This window comes from Anabrus simplex, chromosome 2, assembly GCF_040414725.1.
Source record: "Anabrus simplex isolate iqAnaSimp1 chromosome 2, ASM4041472v1, whole genome shotgun sequence".
In the NCBI taxonomy this organism is placed as follows: domain Eukaryota; kingdom Metazoa; phylum Arthropoda; class Insecta; order Orthoptera; family Tettigoniidae; genus Anabrus; species Anabrus simplex.
Window position 1 is genome coordinate 931661289 of NC_090266.1, and position 24535 is coordinate 931685823.

A 24535-nucleotide genomic window follows, 5' to 3' on the forward strand; every position below is an offset into this window, starting at 1 on the left:
ATCATGTGACACTTGTTCTATGCTACGCAGAACACCTAAATTTCTAAAGGGAACAGCATCTTTGTTAAGCAAACGTTTGGGAGGAAGCCCTAACAATTTGCCCTTTAGATTCCTTTCAAAATCGCTATCAGAAAAATGTTCACCCGGCACGAATCTGCGTTCCACTTTCCATCGTGCCTACATCTTTGGATCCACTTCTTCCTTAGTTCCTCATTTTTTGGGAAACTGAAGTATTTGATATGACTTTTGAAGGGATATTTCCTGGTTTTCACCCAACTGTTATTGCACACAGCAACCGTACACCTCGTACCAGGCATGTTTATATGCAACCCGAGACAAATCAATTCAAGCCAAACACAGAATAACACTGGCATAAGAAAGCAGCTATTCACCACTAGGACTAGTCATAGAAAGCACAATTAAACTATAAAATCAAAACTGCAACTCACTTGCACATATTAAAGAAACACACACACTTCTTGCATACAGTATTACTGTAAAGATTTCTAGTGCGACTGGCGGTCAAGGTTACTAACCTTGGCGGTGGGTAACTGGCTGACATTTTTTCCTATTTGCTTTATGCCGCACCGACACAGATAGGTCTTATGGCAATGATGGGATAGGAAAGGGCTAGGAGTGGGAAGGAAGTGGCCGTGGTCCTACTAATTAGGGTACAGCCCCAGCATTTGCCTGGCGTGAAAATTGGAAACTATGGAAAACCAGCTTCAGGGCTGCCGACAGGGGGGTTCGAGCCCACTATCTCCCGGATGCAAGTTCATAGCTGCGCGACCCTAAACACACGGCCAACTCGCCCAGTGGTTGACGTCATAACGAGCATAGCCGAAGCCCTCCGAATGCAGAAACCCCTGTTCTGGGCAACCTGTTATATACCAATCTTGAGAAAAGATTTCACGAAGACTGAATACAACATGCCTGGTCCTAAGGTAAGTGGCTAAGATCTAATGGTATCTTACCCTGAGGGGGCAAAACAACACAAAATGAAACAGAATTATGATTTGAAAAGGAAAGAATTGACTTATCACAAAACTTGAACTAACACGCATGGTTTTGAAGGTCTAACATTAGACTAGAATGTCACATAAATTTAGGAGCTGGAATAACATGGCATGACAATTTTCTAGTTAGAAAGGGTAGACGTTTCCAGGTGAAGATGGCAATACTCACTTTACATAGAATGGTACACAAAATTTCTAAAGTTGCAGAATTGAAGGGAGAACAATTTGAAAATTTACAAACAGATTTCACTTTCAAATCACTAATGAAAGACAAAACACTCGTTGAATCAATTGGGATGAAATGGGCTCATTATTGATCTCCACTTCAATAAATGAGGCAGACCCACAAATGACAGGGCGAGTTGGCCGTGAGGTCAGGGGCATGCAGCTGTAAGCTTGCGGACTGCAGAAATTCATGAGATCGTACCAATTATTAACAGTTTCAATGAATTCACTACTGGGCGAGTTGGCCGTACGGTTAGGGGTGTGCGGCTGTGAACCTGCAAATGGAAAATTCTAAATTCAGATATTTTTCACCAATAGAGCATGTCAAAAATATATCGGATGTAAGGCTTTTTCAGGCGTTTGCTCTATTAACCAGCGTTTCATCTTGGGTCTGACACTAGACTCTTCACAGTGGGATGTGTCAGACCCTACCCACTGATGCTGGTTAATACAGCAAACGCCTGAAAAGCCTTACATCTGATATATTTGTGAACTTGCATCCGGGAAATAGTGGGTTTGAATCCCACTGCCTGAAGATGGATTTCCATGTTTTCCCATTTTCCCACTAGGCTGTACCTTAATTAAAGCCACGGTCACCTTCTTCACACTCCTTGCCCTTTCCTATCACATCATCGCCATAAGACCTACCTGTTTCGGAGCGACGCAAAACAAAATATTGTAAAAAAAGAATTGCAAATGTTAGACAAAATTTTCTAACACTCAACAGGGCAGGAAATAGCAATAAAACTAGATTTAGGAGGCAGATTGACATCTTTATACTTTGGCTGGGTTAGGACCTATAGAATTAGCCAAATGAGCAGGACTAGAAATGGAGTCAGATGATGGAATAATATATATACCCTTGGCTGGGTTGGGAACTGCAGACTCAGCCTCGCGGCCTTTTCAAATGTTACCAAAACCAGGATTACCCCTACATGAATACTTAGAGGCATCACAATATCTAGCAATAAATGGATCCACACTTGAAGCATCCAACTGGAACAGAAGTTCCCCGGTGATGGGGTTTCGAATTAGACTGAACAGACAGTACAACCAGGCATTTGTTTCTTAAGTGATTGAAACAGCCACATGCACATTTGCAGGAAACCACCCTTTGCAAGGGAGGGTGTGGTACAGAATTGAAAGGTGGAAGTTCGTGTGCAATTCTCAGAGTATCTGCGTATTTAACACCCTCAGCAGACACAGACTTGGCTTCCAATTTCCTAAAAGTTTGAGGGCGAGATGTAAAACAAACGTAGGACCTACAGGCAGGTGAAATGCCCTCTATTATAGTTACCATCTGAGCTTTGGAATAATTCAAAGCAAAGACCCTAGCATAAAACCTGACATCTTGAAAAAGTAAAAAAGTCAGCTAAGTTCTCATCAAAGCATTTCAATCTGAATTAATATTTTTGGACTAGAGAAGAGAGTGCTCTAAGAGGGAATGAAATAAGCCAACAGATGAACGTGGAAATTTTTAACAGAACTTTTTTCAGGCATCTCCTTTACTATTTTACCTGCCAAAACATCCGCTGTATGATACAAATTCGTAAAATCTAGAGGAAACAACACAAACACCAATACAGGGTCCTGGAACTTGACCAGTAAATGAAGAAAAGAAATAACTTCATTGGTGGAGTTAACAGAATATCTCCATTCCTTTCAGTAAAATAGCAAGTGGATGAGGCGAGTTACTGAACCTTCATGCAAATACAGCATTGAGAAGAACAGGAAGTGATGGATGAGGCTCGGTTGGGCCTTGAACATTCTGATCCGATGGAAAAATGCTCAGAGGACTCATTATGTTCCTTTTCCACATTGTCAGTAGCAGGTTGCATATCATCTTCAGGTTTATTAGTGCCAGTACCAGATAACCAGTAGTATATTTTAGAAGATTCATTTTGTGACCAAGGTATCAGCATTTTTGTGGTGTTCAGCATTTAACTTCAGAGACATATGGTCCCCAACATGTTTGATAAAATACAAAAGTTTTCCTGAATATGCTTGAGCTGATTAACAGATGGCTCACCACCTTCAAGAAAGCTAATAACTGTGTTAAGCTCTGCAATATTTGTCTCGATCAAGGACAACACCATAACAACTTCCTTTTCCTCAAAAGCAGGAATTGTAATAGGTTGAGTCAAGGCTGCTTAAGAAGGGGCAGATCAACCAGTACAGTGCCAGCATATTGTACTTTTGTGAAGAGTTTGTAAACAAGTTCCACCTTGCAAATGTACCATAGACAAGGAATGTCCCGAGAGTAAGATATATTGAAAAAGAGAAAATATGGAAATTTTCAGAGTTCAGGCCAAAAAAATCTACAAAAATGGTCAAATGGGGTTTTGCCCAGGCCTATTTAACCATGTTCTGCTACTTGTTACCAAGGGTACGATGGGGAGAAAATAAGGCCTAGGATCCTGGACAAATAACGATCACAAAAGAAAAAGAAAAATTTAGAATTTATTTCCCAACGATCTTTATTTTTTACTTTTCATTTCCTTTTTTCTCAAAACAATAATACAAAGGTTGATAAGTATAAAGAATAAATAGGTAACAACTGTAAGTAACAATGAGATAACAGTCAGCTCTCAGAGCTCATTAACATATAGGGGAACTAAGCCCCCAATTACAAAGGCTTACTAGCCTTTACCAAGTTATGACAACTCTTTGGTATATAGCACAACCAGGAAGAGTGAATTTCCAATTTGACAGAGACACACAACTATTATACCACAGGTAGATCAAACTCCCAACTCTCCAGACTTTAAACGTCTGATATAAATTTAAGGCACAGTCTTAATTTATCCCCAGAAGGATTAAACGTTTACAAGCTTTTACACTGTTTACACTTGCTGCTAAGCCTAAAATAATTTAATAAATTTTCAAAGAGAAAATGGGCCAAACACAAGAAGGGGATGCCGAATCCACTCGAGCAATCCCAAGACATGATCACAATAAAACCTAGTGGGGCAGAAGGCATGGTGGCACACTGGATAAGCCATACTACATTGTGACCAAGAGCTGGTTTTACCACCTACGGGTAAAGTAGCACATAACTTGCCCTCCGCATAAAAAGATATTTCCATTCAACCACCCCTGTGTAGCGCTATCGGCAGCATAAATCGTAGTTACCCGGTGCGTAATTTATCGGCCACTTCGAGGGTCCGACAAGACTATCTGCTGGGCAAGTTTTGAGAGCTGAACATTTTGAGCTGTATTTTTGGTAATATACAGCTTCAATTAGCTTAGTATGGTGATAAAAGCATGATACCATGACTGATCGGTATTGTATTGCAGAATTCTGAACATGAATGCTTCCCTTGAGTTGCAATGGTCACACCAGCCTCTCGTATCTACACTTCTCATAGATGTGCATTCGCACGTCACATAGATAAATGATAACATATACTTAACTTCCAATTTGACGAATGCCCTACTCACGATTACAACCTCAGATGTTAGTGTCACATGATGTTTCTTTTCAGATATGGTAATGTTTGCAATTGCAAGATGCGTTACATGTATATGTGTGTGTTCAGGTGAGGGTGACCCGCTATGGTCGAAACCAGTCCTGTATTTTAATAAGAATAATCATAAACAAGTATTGATTAGGTGGAATTCTCCTCCTCTTTGCATTTAGGTGCCATATGTCATTTTGTGGGATGGAGTTCACCACCTGTTGCACTTGGTCAATCAAATCGGTAACAGTTAATGATGGTATTGGATGACGCTGGATAAGTCATCCCATAATGCTAAATAGGTGAAAGGTCTGGTGATCTCGCAGGCCAAAGCAACTGATCGACACACTGTAAAACATGTTGGGTAAAGGCAGCGGTACGAGGACGAGCATTACCCTGTTTGAAAACAGCGTGTTAAATACTGTGAATGAATGGCAACACAACCAGTTCAATCACCAGTCTGATGTACAAATCTGCTGTCAAGGTTGTTGGGATAATGAAGAGAGTGCCCCTGCTGTCAAAGGAAATAGCTCACCAGACCATAAATCTTGGTGTAATAACAGTGTGTCAACACTGCAGACAGCTTAGTTTCATGTGCTCACATGGCCTCAGTTTTACCAATCTACAGCCAGCACTGGCAACACAGAAATGGCTCTCACCTGAGAACACAACAGATCTCCACTCACCTCTCCAATGAGCTCTAGCTTGACACACGAAGTCACAGATGGCAGTGATTCGGAGTTGGTGGCATGAACACTACAGGATGTCTGGCTTGGAGCTGTACCTCAAGGAATTAATTTGTTACAGTTCACTGTGTCACTCAGTACCAACTGAAGCTCTAATAGCTGCTGCATGATCCACCACAGCCATGCAGCGAATACAGCAGTCTTCCCTCTCTATAGTGTCCCATGTGCGGCTGGAAGTCTGCTTTCCTGTGACCATTGTTGCCAACACCGATACACTGTGGATACATCCCTGCCAAGTCTTTCTGCAATATTGCAGAAAGAACATCCACCTTTTTGTAGCCCTATTACTTGGCCTATTCAAACTTGGTAAGCTGCTGATACTGCCTTCTTCATCTCCTTATGGACATCTTTGACTCACACCTACATCACAACGTTAACACCAGAGGATAAGTAATGGTCACGAAATGTACAGTGCGTATTTAAAACAAAGTTGCATTGCACGGTCATAGTGGTGCTGCTTAGCACCACTGTTAGTCAACTAGTGCACAAATCTGAATAGGAGTCATCTTTCAGATGTGCAAACATGCCTCCCAAATTTCATTTATCTAGCACAACTCCTCGGTGTTGGGATTTCATTTTCTGCCAATCTGTATACATATAAGAAAAATATAACACACAGAATTGAGTTTCTTACGTACAGTACCACTTGCTATGAAACACATCCTAAATTTTTATTTGCCATAATATAGATCCTTGATAGCAGCATGCTTTGTCATGCAATTCCTTCAAAAACATTATGTCAGTGCCGGTTGTTGCATTACATACTCCAGGAAGATATCTAGATTCAGCAGCATTAGTCTGATAGAGCTTCATGATCTCTGTTTCTGCTATGCCATCTTCTTCATTACTTTTATCTTTACCTTCCTACACACTTTCGATTATGTCTTTATCAGTGAAATTCTGGCCTACTTCTTAGTTTTCCTAGCTCAGCCACTCAGTTATATCTTCATCAACTTCCCGTCCTCCTGGAAGCTCGTGGAACTTGTAATGAACTGAATGTCAGGAACTAATGATTCTGAATTTATTAGGCTTGATAAAGTTAACATCACCAAAAACCCGTACTGTTTTCAGATAGCTCACATCAAAATTGGATACATGTTACTGGAGGGACTGCAGTGAGGCAGGATACATCCTGTCTCCAATTCTTTTTAACTTATATTCTGTAACCCCCCCACCATGATGAAGTTGATAAAGGAATCAAGATCAACAGGATCGACTAAGCAAGCAAGAAGTTTTGTATTAAAATATATGTTTGTCAGTCTGCCCAGTTATGCTGGCTGGATCCTCATGTAGTACCACGAAAAGTTATGTGGTTATAAGAATATTACTCTGAATGTTATTACTTAACTCATTGGCGCCGACTTATGGGACTGTTCCGTACACTGCCATTTTGGACCGAACGCCGACATAAGAAACCTTTCCTTACCAGCTTATAAACGTTTGTAGTTTTAGTTACTAACAAGTGACGAGTCTATCACCGCACGTAGATTACTCCCTGAAGTTCAGTGAATCTTCTAATCTACCCTTCTAAGTTCACAGAATACTGTATTTAAAAAAAAAACAAATTACCAAGCTTGATAGCTGCAGTCGCTTTAGTGCGGCCAGTATCCAGTATTCGGGGGATAGTGGGTTCAGACTCCACTCTTGGCAGCCCTGAAGATGGTTTTCCATGGTTTCCCATTTTCACACCAGGCAAATGCTGGGGCTGTACCTTAATTTAGGCCAAGTCCGCTTCATTCCCAGTCCTAGCCCCTTCCTGTCCCATCATCGCCATAAGACCTACCTGTGTCGGTGCGGCGTAAAGCGAATAGCAAAAAAAAAAATTGCTATCTGCTTGCGCTTGTTAGTAAATTAACATGGCTGATGATTATGTAGATATTGTACATGGTTAGAAAGTGATGAGAATGATTTTTCTTCAAAGACAGTGATATTTCTTACACGAATGATGATAGTGATGATGATAGTGTTAGGGAAAATGATTCTAGTGAAGACGACAGCATGGACAATGTAATTTAAGACAGAGGTGGCGGGGCTGTTTTATGAGATGGATCTTCAACATGGAATGGTCAAACATTTCCAATACACCAAAAACAATTCCATTCGCTGGTGTTTCTGGTCTCAGTGCCACTGTTTCGAGAAGACTGGGCACAAATCCTTCTGTATTAGACGTTTGTTCTGAATTTCTTGGGGACGAGTTCTGCTGCTGCTTTCCAGGGGAATAATTTGATGAGAAAAAATCTGAAATGTGACAGTAAATAGTATCCTTGCATGGTTGATAAGATAAAGGCATATTTTTTGGTGATGATTCTCACGATTCAGGTAAGAAAACCTAAATTCAAGATGTATTGGTGTAACAGGAAGGTTATAGAAACCAAAATATTTTCAGAAACTATGACATTTGAATGATGCTGTCAAATTTCACGTTCTGTACTTCTCTGATGACATGTTTACAGATCCAAATGACTGCCTAAGAAAAATCAGAGCAGTTATTTCATATTTGCAAGCAAAGTTTCAGAATATCTACAATCCTGATAGAGATATAGGTATTGATGAGAGCCTTATGAAATTTTGAGGTAGGCTCCCATTTGTGCAATACAATCCTTCCAAAAGAACCAGGTTCAGTATTAAAATTTATAAACTCTGTGAAAGTGCTTCTGGATACTGTTCCCAGTTCAAAATTTATACCAGACATGACAAACAGGGTGTTATTCCAGCATCAGAAGCAGTAGTGTTGGAACTAATGGAAGCAAACTTGAACCACGGTCATATATCTTGACAACTGGTAGTTTTCTCCTATAAACTTTTTTGCACCTTGTTGTAGAATGGAACTCATGCTGTGGGTACCATATGTTGTAACAGAAAGAACGTGCCTCCAGAGTTCCACATAGTAAAACTGACGAAAGGCGAGGCTATTAGTATGACTGCTAATAATATTCTTGCCATAAAATGGAAAGACAGAAAGGATGAGCATTTGTTTTCAGCTGTTGATAAGGACTTGGACTTTGAAGTTGTGAAAATTTGAAGAATGCGAGGTGAAGGAGAAGTAGTAGTCAAAAACCCAAGGGTATTGGAAGATACAACAGGAAAATGAATGCTCTGTAGACCATCAAGACCAAGTCCTTGCATGTTTCTCCATAATGCAATGGATTATCAAGGATTATAAAAAGATATCTATTGGATATGGCTATCTTCAATTCATATGTTGTATTCATGAAGGTTACTGCCAGGCAGCTGCATTATACAGACTTTCGCACAGCATTTGCCAAGCGATTGTTGCAGAGTGTTTCTCTCCCGCCTAGAACAAAAGGAAGACCGCCCTGTCAAGACGGCACCTGAGGCTTCAGACAAAAGTATGGGGACATTTTCCAGTGCCTATTCCTCCGACAGAAAGGAAGAAACATTGTTCTAGGCCCTGCAAAGTGTGCAGGGCTCATAAAATACGGTCCAAAGTGAGGTGGCTATGTGAAAAATATGGTGTTCCACTTCATCTGGAGAGCTGCATCAAAAATGATCACACGATGATTCACTACTGAAGAATGAAAAACGGTTAATGAACAGGTAGGCATTGATCTGTGATATATATAGCTTTGTAAAAATGCCACTTTTTGACAGATTCTCAATAAACAAAATTATTTTTTTTTGCTAGTGGCTTTATGTCGCACCGACACAGATAGGTCTTATGGCGACGATGGGATAGGAAAGGCCCAGGAGTTGGAAGGAAGCAGCCGTGGCCTCAAATAAGGTACAGCCCCAGCATTTGCGTGGTGTGAAAATGGGAAACCATGGAAAATCATCTTCAGGGCTGCCGACAGTGGGATTCGAACCCACTATCTCCCAGATGCAAGTTCACAGCCGCGCGCCCCTAACCGCACGGCCAACTCGCCCGGTAAATAAAATTAAAGCATAATTCTCAAATATAAATAGTTTTTTCTGTCCCTGCAAGTTAAACTATAGGTCAGGTTCCAATGGGTTAACACAGCTCATACTTCAGCTTCCATACTCTTACAGCCATAAATGAGACAGACTTCGGCGGTGGAAGCAATATTTTTCTCTGGCTGAGCCAGGAGGCAGATGTAAGAATACTGCATCCGTCAAGAAACAGCTACCGGCAGCAGTCTTGCAGTAAACACCTAGAAAATAAAATGTATGGTTATCAGGAAGCAGAAAATAAACAATTACTTTTTCACTCCGAATGGAAACACTCTAGAAATGTTATCAAAAACTTTGACTTCCGATTCAAAATTTGGGATGTTGTGAAGTGTTATGTATTATTGTTGCTGATTTATGGAGTTCAAGGCTCGACACTAAAGCCTTATAAATTTTCCAGCTAACTCAATTCTGGTTGCCAGTGTATTGCCCCAGTGTGCTAAGATGGGCTCATCAGTTGGTAAATAGCACACCCACCAAGACGCATGGCTAGTGCATACTGTGGAGGCCACTGCGTAGGCTACTTGGAGCCACTGTCAGTGCCAATGCACTATGCGAGACTTTGTCTCATTACCAAAAATTGATGCCTGCCTGGCCATCAGATGATATAGATGTTGATTCCCGTAGGGAACCTGAAATATTTGTCCCGAATGAGTAAATTTATCGGCACTGGGGTGAAACGCTGGCAACCAGGACTGAGTTAGCTGGAAAATTTATAATGGCCAATAGCAGACCATTTATATTGGTATTATCGATTTAATGGAGCATTGCTCCAACTCTGAAATGCAGTCTATTTCGGTCAAATCTTACAAGATGACAAAGTCTGATAAAATTGATTACAGAAGGGATACATGCATGTTGGCAGAGATTACCCTGTTCTACATTACATGCAGGAAAAGATTCATTAACCTGTTACTAGCACTCATTTCTTATATAGATGTTATGCCTGTGCCTTCGCATATATAATACTTCATTCACCGATGTATAAGATAAATTCTTATTCACTCTGGTATATACGAGTGTCGAGTCATAAGTCATATTTTTTCCCTCGCGAACAGGAGACAACACGGAAAATCTAAGATATCCGTTTGGACATATAGGGCATGTGCTTGTGCATAGTGCCTGGAGACAAATTCTGACTTGAGATTCCCATAAGAAAGTGACACAACACAGGCCATTGGTAAACATTTTAGTATGGTATAGACAGCAAATACACAAGACTACGTACAGAGGACAGGTCTCCACTGGTTACAGACCTTCGAAATAATCACCCAAGGTTTCCACTGTGTGTTGCTAGTGGTGGGGCAGGCGCTGAATACCATTTGCTGCATGTGTATCGCTAACCTGTGACACCTCTCTCCGAAATGCTGTTACGATGTTCTCTTTGTTAGCAAACCGTTGTCCACGTAATGGCTTCTTGACTTCGGGGATTAGATCATAGTCACACACCTGATGCTTCCCGCAGCTCTGCATGGCACTGTCATGCATTTCTGCACGGAGAACTGCTATTTTAATATACGATCGTTGCTCCTGCTTGTTGACTTCCATTTTGTGATGCTCTCACTCAAGCACTGAACTTGGGGGCATGCTTAGACCCACACTGTTGTTTACATACACCATTTAGTGGCATCATACGCAAGTACATACCGTACGCCTCCAAATGCATAACTTCAATTTTCTGTGTTGTCTCCTGTTCGAGAGAAAAAAATAGTTGCCATGACTTATGACTCGACCTCCGTATTATATTCAAGCACGAGAACAAAGTTTTATCATTCAATAATATACTGGATAAATTTTCAGATTTTATAGGTTCAAATCTATTTTTAAAATTATGAAATAAGAACAAACAGTGGTGAAGAACACCTGAGATGTACAGTAGAAGTCCGCTATAGCGAGTACAGGATATAACGAGAACTCTGTTATGTCAGCTTTTTTCTGTCCCTTCTAAATTCCTTTAATAAACTGTGTATTAACCTTTGGTTACAGTGAGAGCCCTATCTTCTCGCATCCGTTATTACGAGCGATTAAGCTTGCAAGATTTTTTCTGTTGCCAATATTTATGCACTCAGCCATTATATTGCATGCGATCGATCATCTTTGGTATTGTTTCCTCGCTATATCCACGAGCGAGCTCTCTTGAAGTCGGACTCGATTAGTAACACCCATCAACCGCTGTTCTGTAAAGAAATAAAGAAAATGAAAGAGAATATGTTTTTGTAATAAATGCGTAAATAACATATCCGATAGTAGTTTTTAACTCGTTAAAAATAAAAACTGAAGTAAATGATTGCTTAATTTTAATGCTAAAGACTGCAATTAAGTAAGAATGGGATACACCTCAAGATATGGCAGACTGCATCATTTATTTTGAAGGTAAGTTTATATTTTCTCGCGTCTGGTTATATTTCAGAAAGGCTATTATTATGTAAATTTATAGCGAGAAGGTTATTATTTCTCTACAGGTGCTTGAAACATGTTTTTATGATGCATATAGTATGGTTAAGTTAGGTTAGGTGATGCTGTTCGAAAAAGAAAACTGAAACATTTGCTACAAAATGCGATCAGTCATCTTTGGAACGGTATCGTTTTCTCGCTATGTACACTTGTGAGCTCTCTTGTTGACATTCGAATGCGATGTTGGAGTCTATTAGTAATACTTTTCAACTGCTGTTCCGTAAAGAAAATCGGAAATATAAGAGAACATGTTTTCGTAATAAATACGTAAATAATGTGGACGATAGCTGTTGTTAACTCGTTAGAAATAAAGGCTAAGTAAAAGATCCCTTAATTTCAATCTATGGAACGGTATTGTTTTCTCACTACGTGCACTTGCGAGCTTTCACATCGACATTTGAATGCGATGTCGGAGGAATTGATTAGTAATACCCATCGACTGCTGTTCTGTACAGAAAATTAGAAATGTTTTCGTAACAAATACGTACATAACGTGGTCAAAAGAAGTTGCTGACTCGTTAGGAATAAAGGCTAAGGCCCAGTTTATTCAATCTCAGTTAAAAGAACACTAACATGCTGTTTGTTAACATAGCATTAAAAATTTAGCAGTATGTTAAGATTCTTGCGTTCATCCAAACATTTCCTGGGAACTGTTAGCTAACACGGTGTTAACTCTCACAAGAGTCACAATTAGTGAGAATCTAGAAGGCAGTGGCAGAACCATACAGTTTGTGAGCGAGCTTCAATGTGCTTTTGTTTGAATACAGCTGTAAACCAAGGCGCAGGAAGTCAACATTTATTTGAAATTTTTGCCTTGATCGTGAATTTTCTGTTGCTCTATAGCAAAATATGAAAAAAAAAAAAAAAAAAAAAAAAAAAAAAGCCGAGAAAAGAATTATCAACACAATTACATACCGAGTTCAAATGTTCAGCTTGATGCTACGTATCGTGCGGTTAATGTTTACCTATCTGATATTATTGTTAATGCTCTAGGAGAATAAACTGAAATTTGATAATATTAATTTTTTACACAGTATTTCCCACCCTGCAGCTCATTCCTGCCACCCGGCTGGCGAAAATTTCTGGGGAAATTGCTGAATTACCTGATAAAAAAAGTAAGCAAACTAATGAAGCTGTGCTCAGAGCTTAAAGTGACGTTTGGCAGAAAATTTGTAGTGAATTCAATCTATATACTGACGTTAGTCAACGTGCGATCAAGCAACTGAAACAACTGTATGAAAATCATCTCTTCCGTTTGTATCTCTTTCTGGAAAAGGCCTATCATATTCCAGATATTCAAGATACAGAAGTTCTGCATCTAATGCACCTGCCATATTCTGAGCTCACAGAGAATTTAACTCCTTGAACATAGGCAGTTAAGTTAACAGAGAGTTTAACGGATTGTTAGTCTTAACCAATATTGATTAAATGCTAATTTAAATTCTTTTAACAGACAGTTAAATATTAGCTGAGGTTGAATAAACTGGGCCTAAGTAAAAGATCGCTTAATTTTAATACCCTACACTGAAATTAAGTAACTTCCAAGATATGGTAGAGCGCATCACTGATTTCAAGGTTAGATTATATTTTCTCACGTCTGGTTACATTTCAGAAAGGCTATTATCATGTAAATTTATAGTGAGAAGGTTATCATTTCTCTACTGGTGCTTGAAATATGTTTTTACGATACATATAGTACAGTTAAGTTAGGTTTGTTGACTCTGTTTGAATAAGAAAACTGAAACATTTGCCACAAAATTCGATCGATCATCGAACCGTATAGTTTTATCACTATGTACAGTTGCGAGCTCTCTCGTCGACATTCGAAGGCGATGGAGTCGATTAGTAATACCCGTCGACTGCTGTTCTCTAAAAGAAAATTCAAAATGAAACAGTATAACATGTTTTCATAATAACTGCTCCCATTGCCTCATACGGCATACAGCTTACATGGAACCACCTCACATACTCGAATCTGAAGCGATTAGAGGGAATTAAAACAGCCTACCTGAAAAGAATGCTCTGTCTCAAAATACACGCAAAACAGAAAAATGTATATCCTGGCAGACACAACCTTCTTTATAGAAAACCTGATGAAAGCTCATAATCTGATACCAACACCACAAAGCACCAGATTCCTATTAGACAGGTGACAGAAAGCGAGGGACATCAATCCCGGACTCCTCATCACCCCAGAGATGACAAGCAACGAATGGAAAAAGCCAACTACCAACTGCGCCATTTATATACGGGAGTGGCAGCCCACGGACTACATCACCGAATATGTTCAACCAAGGGATACCACAGCCCCACCGACAGATGTCGGTGCACCATACGTGGGGGGACCATGCAACATGTATCATATCATTGAGTCCAAAGACAGGACATTGACTAGAGCTGGGAATGGAGCAGTTGCTCCTATGATTGCAATCGGTAGTGCGAGTGCAGCGCTCCCTCCGGTATTCTCCGGTAGTAAGCTGTTGCTTGGAAACCAATCGGTGGTTTCGGTGGGCGAGCGGAGGATGGAGGAACAGTACTGAATGTGTACTGCTTTGCATTTCCAGTAGTGAAGCGCAACGGATGTGGTAGCGACGTAGTAAATACTGCTTTGTTAGTGTGAAGAAGGCGAATATATGAAATATATACATTCTCATTTATCGATAGTGTTTAATAATATATATATCCGATAAAAGTCCATGCAAATAGAATACACCTTTTTCATTATATTTCCTTTGAACTATCAACAATGTCGTCCGGCCCCGCGGTGTAGGGGGCAACGCGTCCGCCTGTCACTCGGCGGCCCCGGGTTCGATTCACAGCCGGGTCAGGGTTTTTTAAATTGTAATGATTAATATCCCTGGCCTGGGGACTGGGTGTTTTTGACGTCCTTAATCTTCCTTTCCTCACACACAACATTCCACACTACTGCCATTCAAATTACACGCAGGTTCATACAATATGGTGCCAGTAGGGGCAAAAGATCCACATGGATCGATGCCCCGAACAAATAGCATTTTAAAGAAAATGACCAGTGTTGAAAAGCAAAGCGAGAAGCGGGACTCGAACCAGCGATTACGGAGCTTGAACGCTAACCACTCAACCGCCGCCGTTTCGTGTTCGTGACCCCAACGCATCGGTACATATTCAACGCAAAAATTTATCTTACGATTTTCTCGAGAACGCCTTACTACTTGCACATTATGTTGTCCTAATGGACTACTAAATGTGTACAAAGTTTGAAGGTAGTCCGTGATCCGAACGTCGTGGCCTCCCCTTGTAAGTGTACTGTACCTTTATTCAGTCTGTGCTTGTTTAAATTTGCGTCAATATTTCCTCTGCTTGTTGTGTTTTGTAGATAATGCAAAGTATATTAGAAAATAATTTGGTATTAGTTTGATATTTAATCCCATTTTTAGATGGTATTCATGTTTTAGAATATTTAAAGGAATTTAATAAATTCTTACAGAAATTTGCACCACAAATGCCATGAAGACCTCCTGATGCATGGCATTTCTTTGAAATTACTGATGATAAACATCAGCAAAATGCAAATTTTGCAGCCGCATTTACGCGACGGGTGGTAGTGCATCAAATTTGTGGGATCATATAAAGAGGCATTACACGGATGAAATGAGCAGGTTGGCTTCAGCAGCAGAAAACAACATTGCTGTACTAAGCGAGACAGTTATGTTGTGAGAAAAGGGCATTGAATAGATGGGTGAAATACCTTTATGTTGTCATACCAATATCGTGTTTAAATGTTCCGCTACATTACATTCACTCCGTAGTTTACTCGGTACAACCGGATGATGACGTCACAACAACTGCTCCGCTCCACTAGCCAGCGCTCTAACGTCTGAACTACTCAGCCCAGTACAGCATATAAACAATTCCAATCAGTTCTTTCTCTTCAGTAATAAATGAGCTATGAGTATAATTTATGTAAGAGCATCGTATATAGCACCTGTTCACATGCAATGGAATATAATTATTACTTAAACATTTTAACTATTATAATATTGTAAATGCATTTGCAAGGGCATAATATATGGCAATATTCAGTCTACATTGTTCTATCCACCTGCACCTATTGCAAACTGAATTTCTTCTTCTTCTTTTACCTGTTTACCCTCCAGAGTCGGTTTTTCCCTCGGACTCATCGAGGGATCCCACCACTACCGCCTCAAGGGCAGTGCCTGGAGCTTCAGACTCTGGGTCGGGGGATACAACTGGGATACCTCAGCAGGCGGCCTCACCTGCTATGCTGAACAGGGGCCTTGCATGGGGATGGGAAGATTGGAAGGGATAGACAAAGAAGAGGGAAGGAAGCGGCCGTGGCCTTAAGTTAGGTACCGTCCGGCCATTTGCCTGGAGGAGAACTGGGAAACCACGGAAAACCACGTCCAGGATGGCTGAGGGGGGAATCGAACCCACCTCTACTCAGTTGTCCTCTCGAGGCTGAGTGGACCCCGTTCCAGTCCTCGTACCACTTTTCAAATTTCATGGCAGAGCCAGGAATTGAACCCGGGCGTCCAGGGGTGGCAGCTAATCACACTAACCACTACACCACAGAGGTGGACGCAAACTGAATTTCAACAGATCAAAATCTGTTATTCATAGCGTAACAAATAATGAGGCAATCTTGAAATGACTGCAGCATTTGCATGACAAACGTAGAAAACTCACGCACCTGTGGACTTAGTACTGAAACCTAAATTGTTATTCCACACATGATCACCGTTACTACATTGCCCACATTAAAGCATTTGAATTTTCTGCCAGTGAATTCAATCGGAGGATTACCGGAGGTCTCCAGTGGAAGAGCAAAAACAAGTGCTCCGCTCCTACCGTTCACAGCTCTAGCTAGTCTGTCTTCGTCTTAGCTATGTCAAGTTCCACAGTTTCATCTGAGATTACATCAGTTCGTCATTGGACGTAGAGCTGGGAAACGGAGCAGTTGCTCCTATGATTGCAATCGGTAGTGCGAGTGCAGCGCTTCCTCCAGTAATCTCTGGTAGCAAACTGTTGCTTGGAAACCAATCGGTGTTTTTTGGTGGGCGAGCGGAGGACGGAGCAACAGTACTGAATGTGTGCTAGCTTGCAGTTCTATTAGTGGTGCGCAACGGATGTGCTAGCAACATAGTAAATACTGCTTTTTAAGTATGAAGGCGAATATATGAAATATATACATTCTCATTTATCATTCATGTTTCATCTGTCGATTACTTTTGTAACAATTTGCTTTACGTCATGCCGTCTTATGGCGACGATGTGATAGGAACAGCTAAGGAGAGCAATTTCTAGGCGTGAAAATGGAAAATGACATAAAATCATCTTCAGGGCTGCCGACAGTGGGGTTCGAACCCACTTTCATCCGGGAGATAGTGGGTTCGAATCCCACTGTCGGCAGCTCTGAAGAAGGTTTTCGTGGTTTCCAACTTCTCCTCCAGGCAAATGCTGGGATGGTACCTAAGTGAAGGTCACGGCCGCTTCCTTCCCACTCCAAGGCCTTCCCTATCCCATCGTCGCCATAAGACCTATCTGTGGCGGTGCGACGTAAAACAAAACAAAACAAAAAAACGTATCCCCGACCCAAAGTCTCACACTCCAGTACACTGTCCTTGAGGTGGTATAGGTGGGATCCACCTCTGCAACCGAGGGAACACCCAACCCTGGAGGGTTAATTGATAGAAAGATTGTTATTATTATTATTATTATTATATTATTATTGTACTCCCATAACCACTTCTGTGGTTTTGTGCGATGCTAAGATGCCGACATTTTGTCCCGGAGTTCTTTCATGTGCCGGTACACCTGCCGACATGAGACTCTTGTATGTGACCACCTTCAAGTACCGCAGAGCAAAGTCGGAATTGAAACCGCAAGCTTGAGCTCAGAAGGCTCCACCGTCTGAACTACTCAGCCCGGTACAGCGTATAACCAGTTCCAAACAGTTTGTACTCTTCAGTAAAAATTGAAATTACGTATGACTCTTAGTGCCGGGAGTGTCCGAGGACAAGTTTGGCTCACCAGATGCAGGTCTTTTGATTTGATGCCCGTAGGTGACCTGCGCGTTATGTGGATGAAATTATGATGAAAACTACGCATACACCCACCTCCAGTGTCGGAGAAATTAACAAATTAAGGTTAAAATTCCCAACCATGCCGGGAATCGAACCTGGGACCCCTGTGACCAAAGGCCAGCACGCTAACCATGCAGCCATGGAGCCGGATGTACTCTTCCATAATAAATCAGCTACGAGTATAATTAATGTAAGAGCATTGTATATAATACATGTTTACATGCAATGGAATATAATTATTACTTAAACTTTTTTACTATTGATAATATTGTAAATGGATTTGCAACGGTATAACATATGCCAATATTCAATCTACAGTATTCTATCCACCTGTACCTACTGCAAACTGAATGTCAGCTGATCAAAATCGGTTATTCATAGCATAACAAATAATGCGACGATCTTGAAACGACTAGAGCATTTGAATGACAAACATAGGAGAACACATGCATCTGTGGGATTAGTAATTAAATCTAAATTGTAATTCCTCCTAAGATCACCATTACAACATTGCCCACATTAATGCATTTGAATTTTCCGCCAGTGAATTCTATCGGAGGACTAATGGAGGTCTCCGGAGGACGAGCGAAAACAACTGCTCCGCTCCGCTTTTACCGTTCCCAGTTCTAACACTGACTTTGTCATACTATGCAAATGATGCTAATTTCATTTAATTAATTAATACCTTGTACACAATGTGTTTAATAAAATTATATATAATAACTGCATAAATAACAGGGCCGATAGCATTTGTTAACTTGTTAGAAATAAAGGCTGAAGTAAACGGTCGTTTAATTTTTATGTTACATACTGAAATTAAGTAAGAATATGATACACCTCAAGATATGGCAAAGTACATCACTGACTTCAGAGGATAGTTTATATTTTCTTACGTCAAGTTAAATTTCGGAGAAACTACTTCCATATAAATTTGTAACGAGGTTATCACTTCTCTACATGCGCTACATGTTTTCATGATACATATACAGTTAGGTTAGGTGACGCTGTTTGAAGAAGACAACTGAAACGTTTACCACAGAGGCTTCTGGAGTGATACTGTAATTTTTTTCCGAATGAAATTAAACCCAAATCTTAACGAAGTATCGGATTTTGAAAAATAAACGAGTGCAGCGTAGTGTGTATATTATCCGCGAAAACGCAAGTTTTGATCAAACTGACTGCTGTTTCATACTGATTTTAATGTGTATGGGGTCCAACTTTTACGGATAGTCGGATATAATGACAATCCGCTATAGCGAGTAAATTTTTGGCCATTATGAATTCTCGCTATAACGGACTTCTACTGTAATTGATTTCTGTTTATCAATCGGTGAACCGTTTCTTTTTCTGCACTGTCGAAGACAAGAGTCACTCCACCATGTTTCTCACACACGTACAAATCATATAGCACTGTTACACTTATATAAAACAGATATTTTTCTTCATATAATACACAATATGTTGCAACAGAATTATACAGAGGTCAGGCACAATAACACAGCCAAAAGACTGTTGTGTGTTAATTCTAAAGGGAAGAAATATTGTACAGGTTTATTTTTTTCTTTCTTTCTGTCTTTTTTTTTCTCTCTCTCTCTCTCTCTGTACATATATATACACACTGTGCAAGACATAGCCCCAAATATTACAAATCTATAGCACGAGGAACACGCCACTGGTCTAAAATACAAGGTACAACTTCTTGAAAATGGATTTAAATCTCTCCACTTTGTGCACTGTTACGCAGATCTCGCAACAGAGAAGGTTTCTATGACAAGACTGACTCTGCAGGTCTGGATGATCTACTGACTTCATATACAATAATCCCAAGAAAAGAGATGTTTCTTGGTAATAATACACAGACATTTTTAAAGTGATATTTAAAAACATTAAAACCATGGAGGTAAATATTCCTATTCATTTTTGTACTACAATTTAAAGTAGCAACACAATGTCCTGGCCATGCTTGTTTTTGAAAAAAAAAAAATTAACAACAGTGTTCACTAATAAAGCTAGAGAACTATATCTAGGACCACTGGAGGAGATATCTTGTCTTAACAGGGGTCATCATCAAGCCCAAATATCCTAATCTTTTGTTCTGATGTATGCTCAACACCTCTTTGTCAGTGAACTAGCCGTAGGCATGGAAATGTGAACTGTTAGTTATTTATAAAAACATAGACATAGAGAAGAAATCAAAAATATGCATGTGATTTTGATTCAATTACTGTCCTACAGATTGGGCAATTGGTGGTTATTTTATCACTACAATCCTCACACATGCAGAAATGTCCACAGGGGAAGACTATAATTTCCCTTGAGCAATCACAGCACACAACACACTGCTGATTCTCAGGCAATTCATCATCACCAAACCGTAATCTCCTTGCTTCCCTTGCTGCTTCTCGTAGTTGGCGCCTTTCCTCTTTTTGCAAGTTCTCGGATCTCTTCTTCCACCAACGATAGGCGATGACACTAATTACTCCAATACCAATCGTTGCAGATACACCTATCAGGACTCTGTGGAAAAAAAAAAAAAAAACTTATATTGAAACTGCAAAGAATTAGGATTACATTAAAAAGACAAATGTGAATCCAGATCGCTGGCTGAATGGTCAGTATATTGGCATTTGGTGAGGTCACTGAGCTGGGAATTTAACTGTGCATGGTCAATTCCTCTAGCTCAGTCGAAGTGAGTACTGTGCTTAAACAAGCAAATTTAGAATGCAAATTTCTGAGGTCAACAATGCCATATGGTCAAAAGTATCAGCCATACCTGCCAACTTTCCCAATTTAGGACGCAGGGTACACACAACCCCGGGCCCTCAGGCCAAGCACCCCCCACCACCATCCAAGGAAAGACCTCGAAAAACAGAAAGGTTCGTGGATTATCATAAGCAGTACAATGATTCTGCTGAGAGTTAGTGACTTACTTAGTACAACCTTCTTGGTAATATTTAATACCCAAGAATGCCACAAAAGTTTAACATGTTCCAATGGAAGCCTTTGCATAAATGCCAGGCAGGAGCCACTGAGAACTAAGGAACTCTTCAACAGGCATGCCAACCAGCTGTTCCAGTAACTTCTCGAGTAATACAAGGTTCTGTGATCGGATCTCTCCTCTTCACAATCTGTGTGCTTGATCTCTCAGGTTGTCTCATCATCAATGGTCCAATATGCGTATGCGACTGTGTTGTATAAGTTATCAGAAAGAAAAAAAGAAAGAAAGAATGAGGATGCCCTTGCCCTACAAGAAGATATGGAGCATCTGTCGAGGTGGTCCAGTGTAAATAGCCTAAATATAAATAAGTGTAAATAATAATAATAGTGCAGTGAGGGGCGCGCGGCTGTGAGTTTGCATCCTGGAGATGGTGGGTTTAATCCCACTGTCGGCAGCATTGAAGATGGGCTCTGCCTTAATTAAGGCCACGGCCGCGTCCTTCCAAATACTAGGATTTTCCTTTCCCATCATCGCCATAAGACCTATCTGTGTCGGTGCGACGTAAAGCCACTAGCGAAGAAAAAATGTTACTGTCTTTTTGGCTAGATTGGTAGATTTACGAGCATGGAAAAGAAATCCTCCGGGGCAAAATTCTGGTAGTTCTTCATCTCCAAAAATTGTAAAAGTTTACTGGGACGTTAATTTAAAACTCGTTGGTAACCGAGCGAGTTGGCTGTGCGTTTTGGGTTGCGTAGCTGTGAGTTTGGTTTCAGGAGACAGTGGGTTTGAATCCCACATTGGCAGCCATAAAGGTGATTTTCAGCAGTTTTCCATTTTCACACCTGGCATTATGTTTGATGTTCAAAATGTTGTCCCTCAGCTGTCAAACATGCCCAACACCTCGTAAATAGGTTTGCAGACACTCGGCGAATCTCAGCCCGTGTGATGTTCGAAATAACTTGTGTAATGTTCTCTTGTGTGAGGGTTGTTCACATACACTTTTCCCTTCTGCACCAACCCCCCCCCATGGGTAATAATCACAGGGATTTAAATCTGGAGATCTAGGGGGATAATTAACCACACGATCTTCGAAAACTTCCCGCATTACCTCCATAGACTGATTAGCAGTGTGTGCTGTTGCATTATCTTGCATGAAGTAACCATTACTCCTTTCTTCTTCCATCAGCTCTTGAAAGTATAGTCTGAGAATGAGGTCTATATATTGATCAGCATTTATTGTTTCACGGAAAAATATAGGCCCTATAATTCTATGAGCACATATTGTGCACCAAAGTCCTATCTTTACATCATGAAGTGGACGGACATGCAGCTGGTGGGGATTTTCTACACAGCAGTACCACCTGTTTTGACTATTTACATAGCCACTTAAATGTAGCCATGCTTCATCACTATAAAATAAAAGCTCTGGGTCAACATACCCATAGTGAACTGACTGAAACAACCTGTTACAATACCGAACCCTAGCGAAACTGTCAGGTCCTCTTAAATATCGGGCAGGGGTGGGTTTGTACGGTTTTGCTTTTAACAGTTTTGTTGCTTTGTAGGCAGAAGATAATGACACATTAGCTTGTACGGTGAGACGTGGCAGGGATTTTGTTGGAGTTCTTTCCGAGAGAGTTCCTATTTCGTCAAGCTTTTCCTCTGTTAAAACGGTTTGTCTCCTGTGTGATTTCTTGTTAAGACTGGACCCGGTGGTGCGGAACTTCTTTTCTAATTTACGTACCGTACTCCTATGGGGAGGGAGGATGCCAGGAAATTTGCAAATGAATCAAAAGCAGCACTCTGTATAAGAAGAATGCTTCGCATAGCGCAATACAATGAATACATGCTGTTCTACTGTATACATCACTCGTTAAACACACAATTACTTTAATATTCCTATAGGAACAATGCTATTTTAAAGCGAACACACTGAACACACTACCAATATCACAGATATTAAACTAAACCATTGCTGTGAAGCACTGGTTGTCACTACCGTACTGCATTAGATCTTAGCCAGTCATGAAGCAATATATCTTTCAGCAAATGAGTCACCCGGCTGCGCTATCGCCTTCCGTGCATGTTCCCCTGACACATGGAGTGAGCAAAAAAAAAAAAAAAAAAAAAAACAGACCGTGTATAATCCATATCCAAAATGGCTCCCAACAAGAACTGATGTAAATACGGAACTGTATGGAGAGGAGAGAAACAGAGCACCTAAGTAATATTGTTTAGTCCAAGGCAAAAAAAAAAAAAAAAAAAAAAAGTGTATAATCCATATCCAAAATGGCTCCCAACAAGAACTGATGTAAATACGGAACTGTATGGAGAGGAGAGAAACAGAGCACCTAAGTAATATTGTTTAGTCCAAGGCAAGGGCCTGCATAGTGTTGAGCTAGCTAGTGTCTGAAGTATGTAAGTCATTTAACGCTTTGCTGCAGCGCTCAGTCGCTCTGCGGATCCCAGGTTGCTGTGATGCAGTCATGCCCCTTCCTTCTAGAAAGATATGGATCCTGCTACACAAGCATGATCCACGGCTGTGTGAACATGGCAAAATGTAAAAGTGTCTACGCGCAGTGCACAGTGTCAGATGCTGAGCCGTCAGCAGTCGCTTGCAACACGTCCCGTCAGTACACCTCGAGACTCTCAAACGATATTTGAGATGGAGGCAGTTAAAGAGATCAAGAAGCGTGCTGAAGAAGAACACTAGTAAGAGAGTGAAAAATCACACATGGAAGTCTAAAGACAGTGTTTGCAATAGAGACATGGGATTGCTTGTTGGGTTCATGCGATGTGGCAAATGCTTACAAGCATATTCATAAACCACAGAAAACCATCTTCAGGGCTGTGGACAATGGGGTTCAAACCAAACCCACCATCTTTCGCATGCAAGCTCATAGCTGCACGCCCCTAACTACACGGCCAACTCACTCTGCCCTACCTGTTCAATAATTCATTAGACCATTGGTGCATATCATGATGTTTAAGAATATAAATGGTCTAATAAAGTACTGAACAGGTGGACCAGTGAAATGCCTCAAACATAATAAAACACTTGGTGAAGCAACAACGTACAAGCCTAAATAGTAGCAGTGAAATTTATATTCTGTTAAAGAATAAGTGTTATATCAGAGTCAATATGGATCTTACGATGATGTTTATCAGTTGTAACCCTTAGACAGATTTCAAAATGTCTGATCTGCATGCAGAGTATGGACCCTTCAAAATTCAGGACATTTCTGAACCTCCTAACAAAATAATACAGGCTCATGGTGAGTGAATGGACTAGGCACCCACTTCTCAAGATCCTGTCAAAGTTGATACAACATCAACACCAACAGCTCAGACATCTTGACACTTTGGAAGGACCAGGTAACATTACCACTAATGTGGATTAATGATGTTTATAGTCACACTTTTTGTCACCTTGTGAATACAATTACTTAGGTATAATAAGGGAAGCTGAACTTCCAAAATTTACTGGGTGGCATGTTTAATCTTGTGGATTCCAGCTACTAGTGCAGCCAGTATCTAGTATTCGGGAGATAGTGGGTTTGAACCCCACTGTCGGCGGCCCTGAAGATGGCTTTACATGGTTTTCCATTTTCACACCAGGCAAATGCTGGGGCTGTACCTTAATTAAGGCCACGGCCACTTCCTTCCTACTCCTAGCCCTTCCTGTTCC

General features: G+C 40.6%; 1 protein-coding gene across 5 annotated transcripts in view; it reads right to left on the bottom strand.

Annotated features, from left to right (window-relative positions):
* Nucleotides 1-3682: 3682 nt before the first annotated feature.
* LOC136864562 (mitochondrial E3 ubiquitin protein ligase 1) overlaps nucleotides 3683-24535 on the bottom strand; it is a 56220-nt gene continuing 35367 nt past the window's right edge. For 4 of the 5 annotated variants that reach the window (XR_010859334.2, XM_067141705.2, XM_067141703.2 and 1 more), the window contains one exon: nucleotides 18425-20426. Coding sequence is in view for 4 of the 5 variants with exons in the window: in XM_067141705.2 (XP_066997806.1) it covers nucleotides 20102-20426 (325 nt within the window). In the remaining variant the exon portion in view is untranslated. Of the gene's footprint in view, nucleotides 11550-18424; nucleotides 20427-24535 lie in introns of those variants that run through there. The other variant, XM_067141706.2, reaches the window with a different exon arrangement.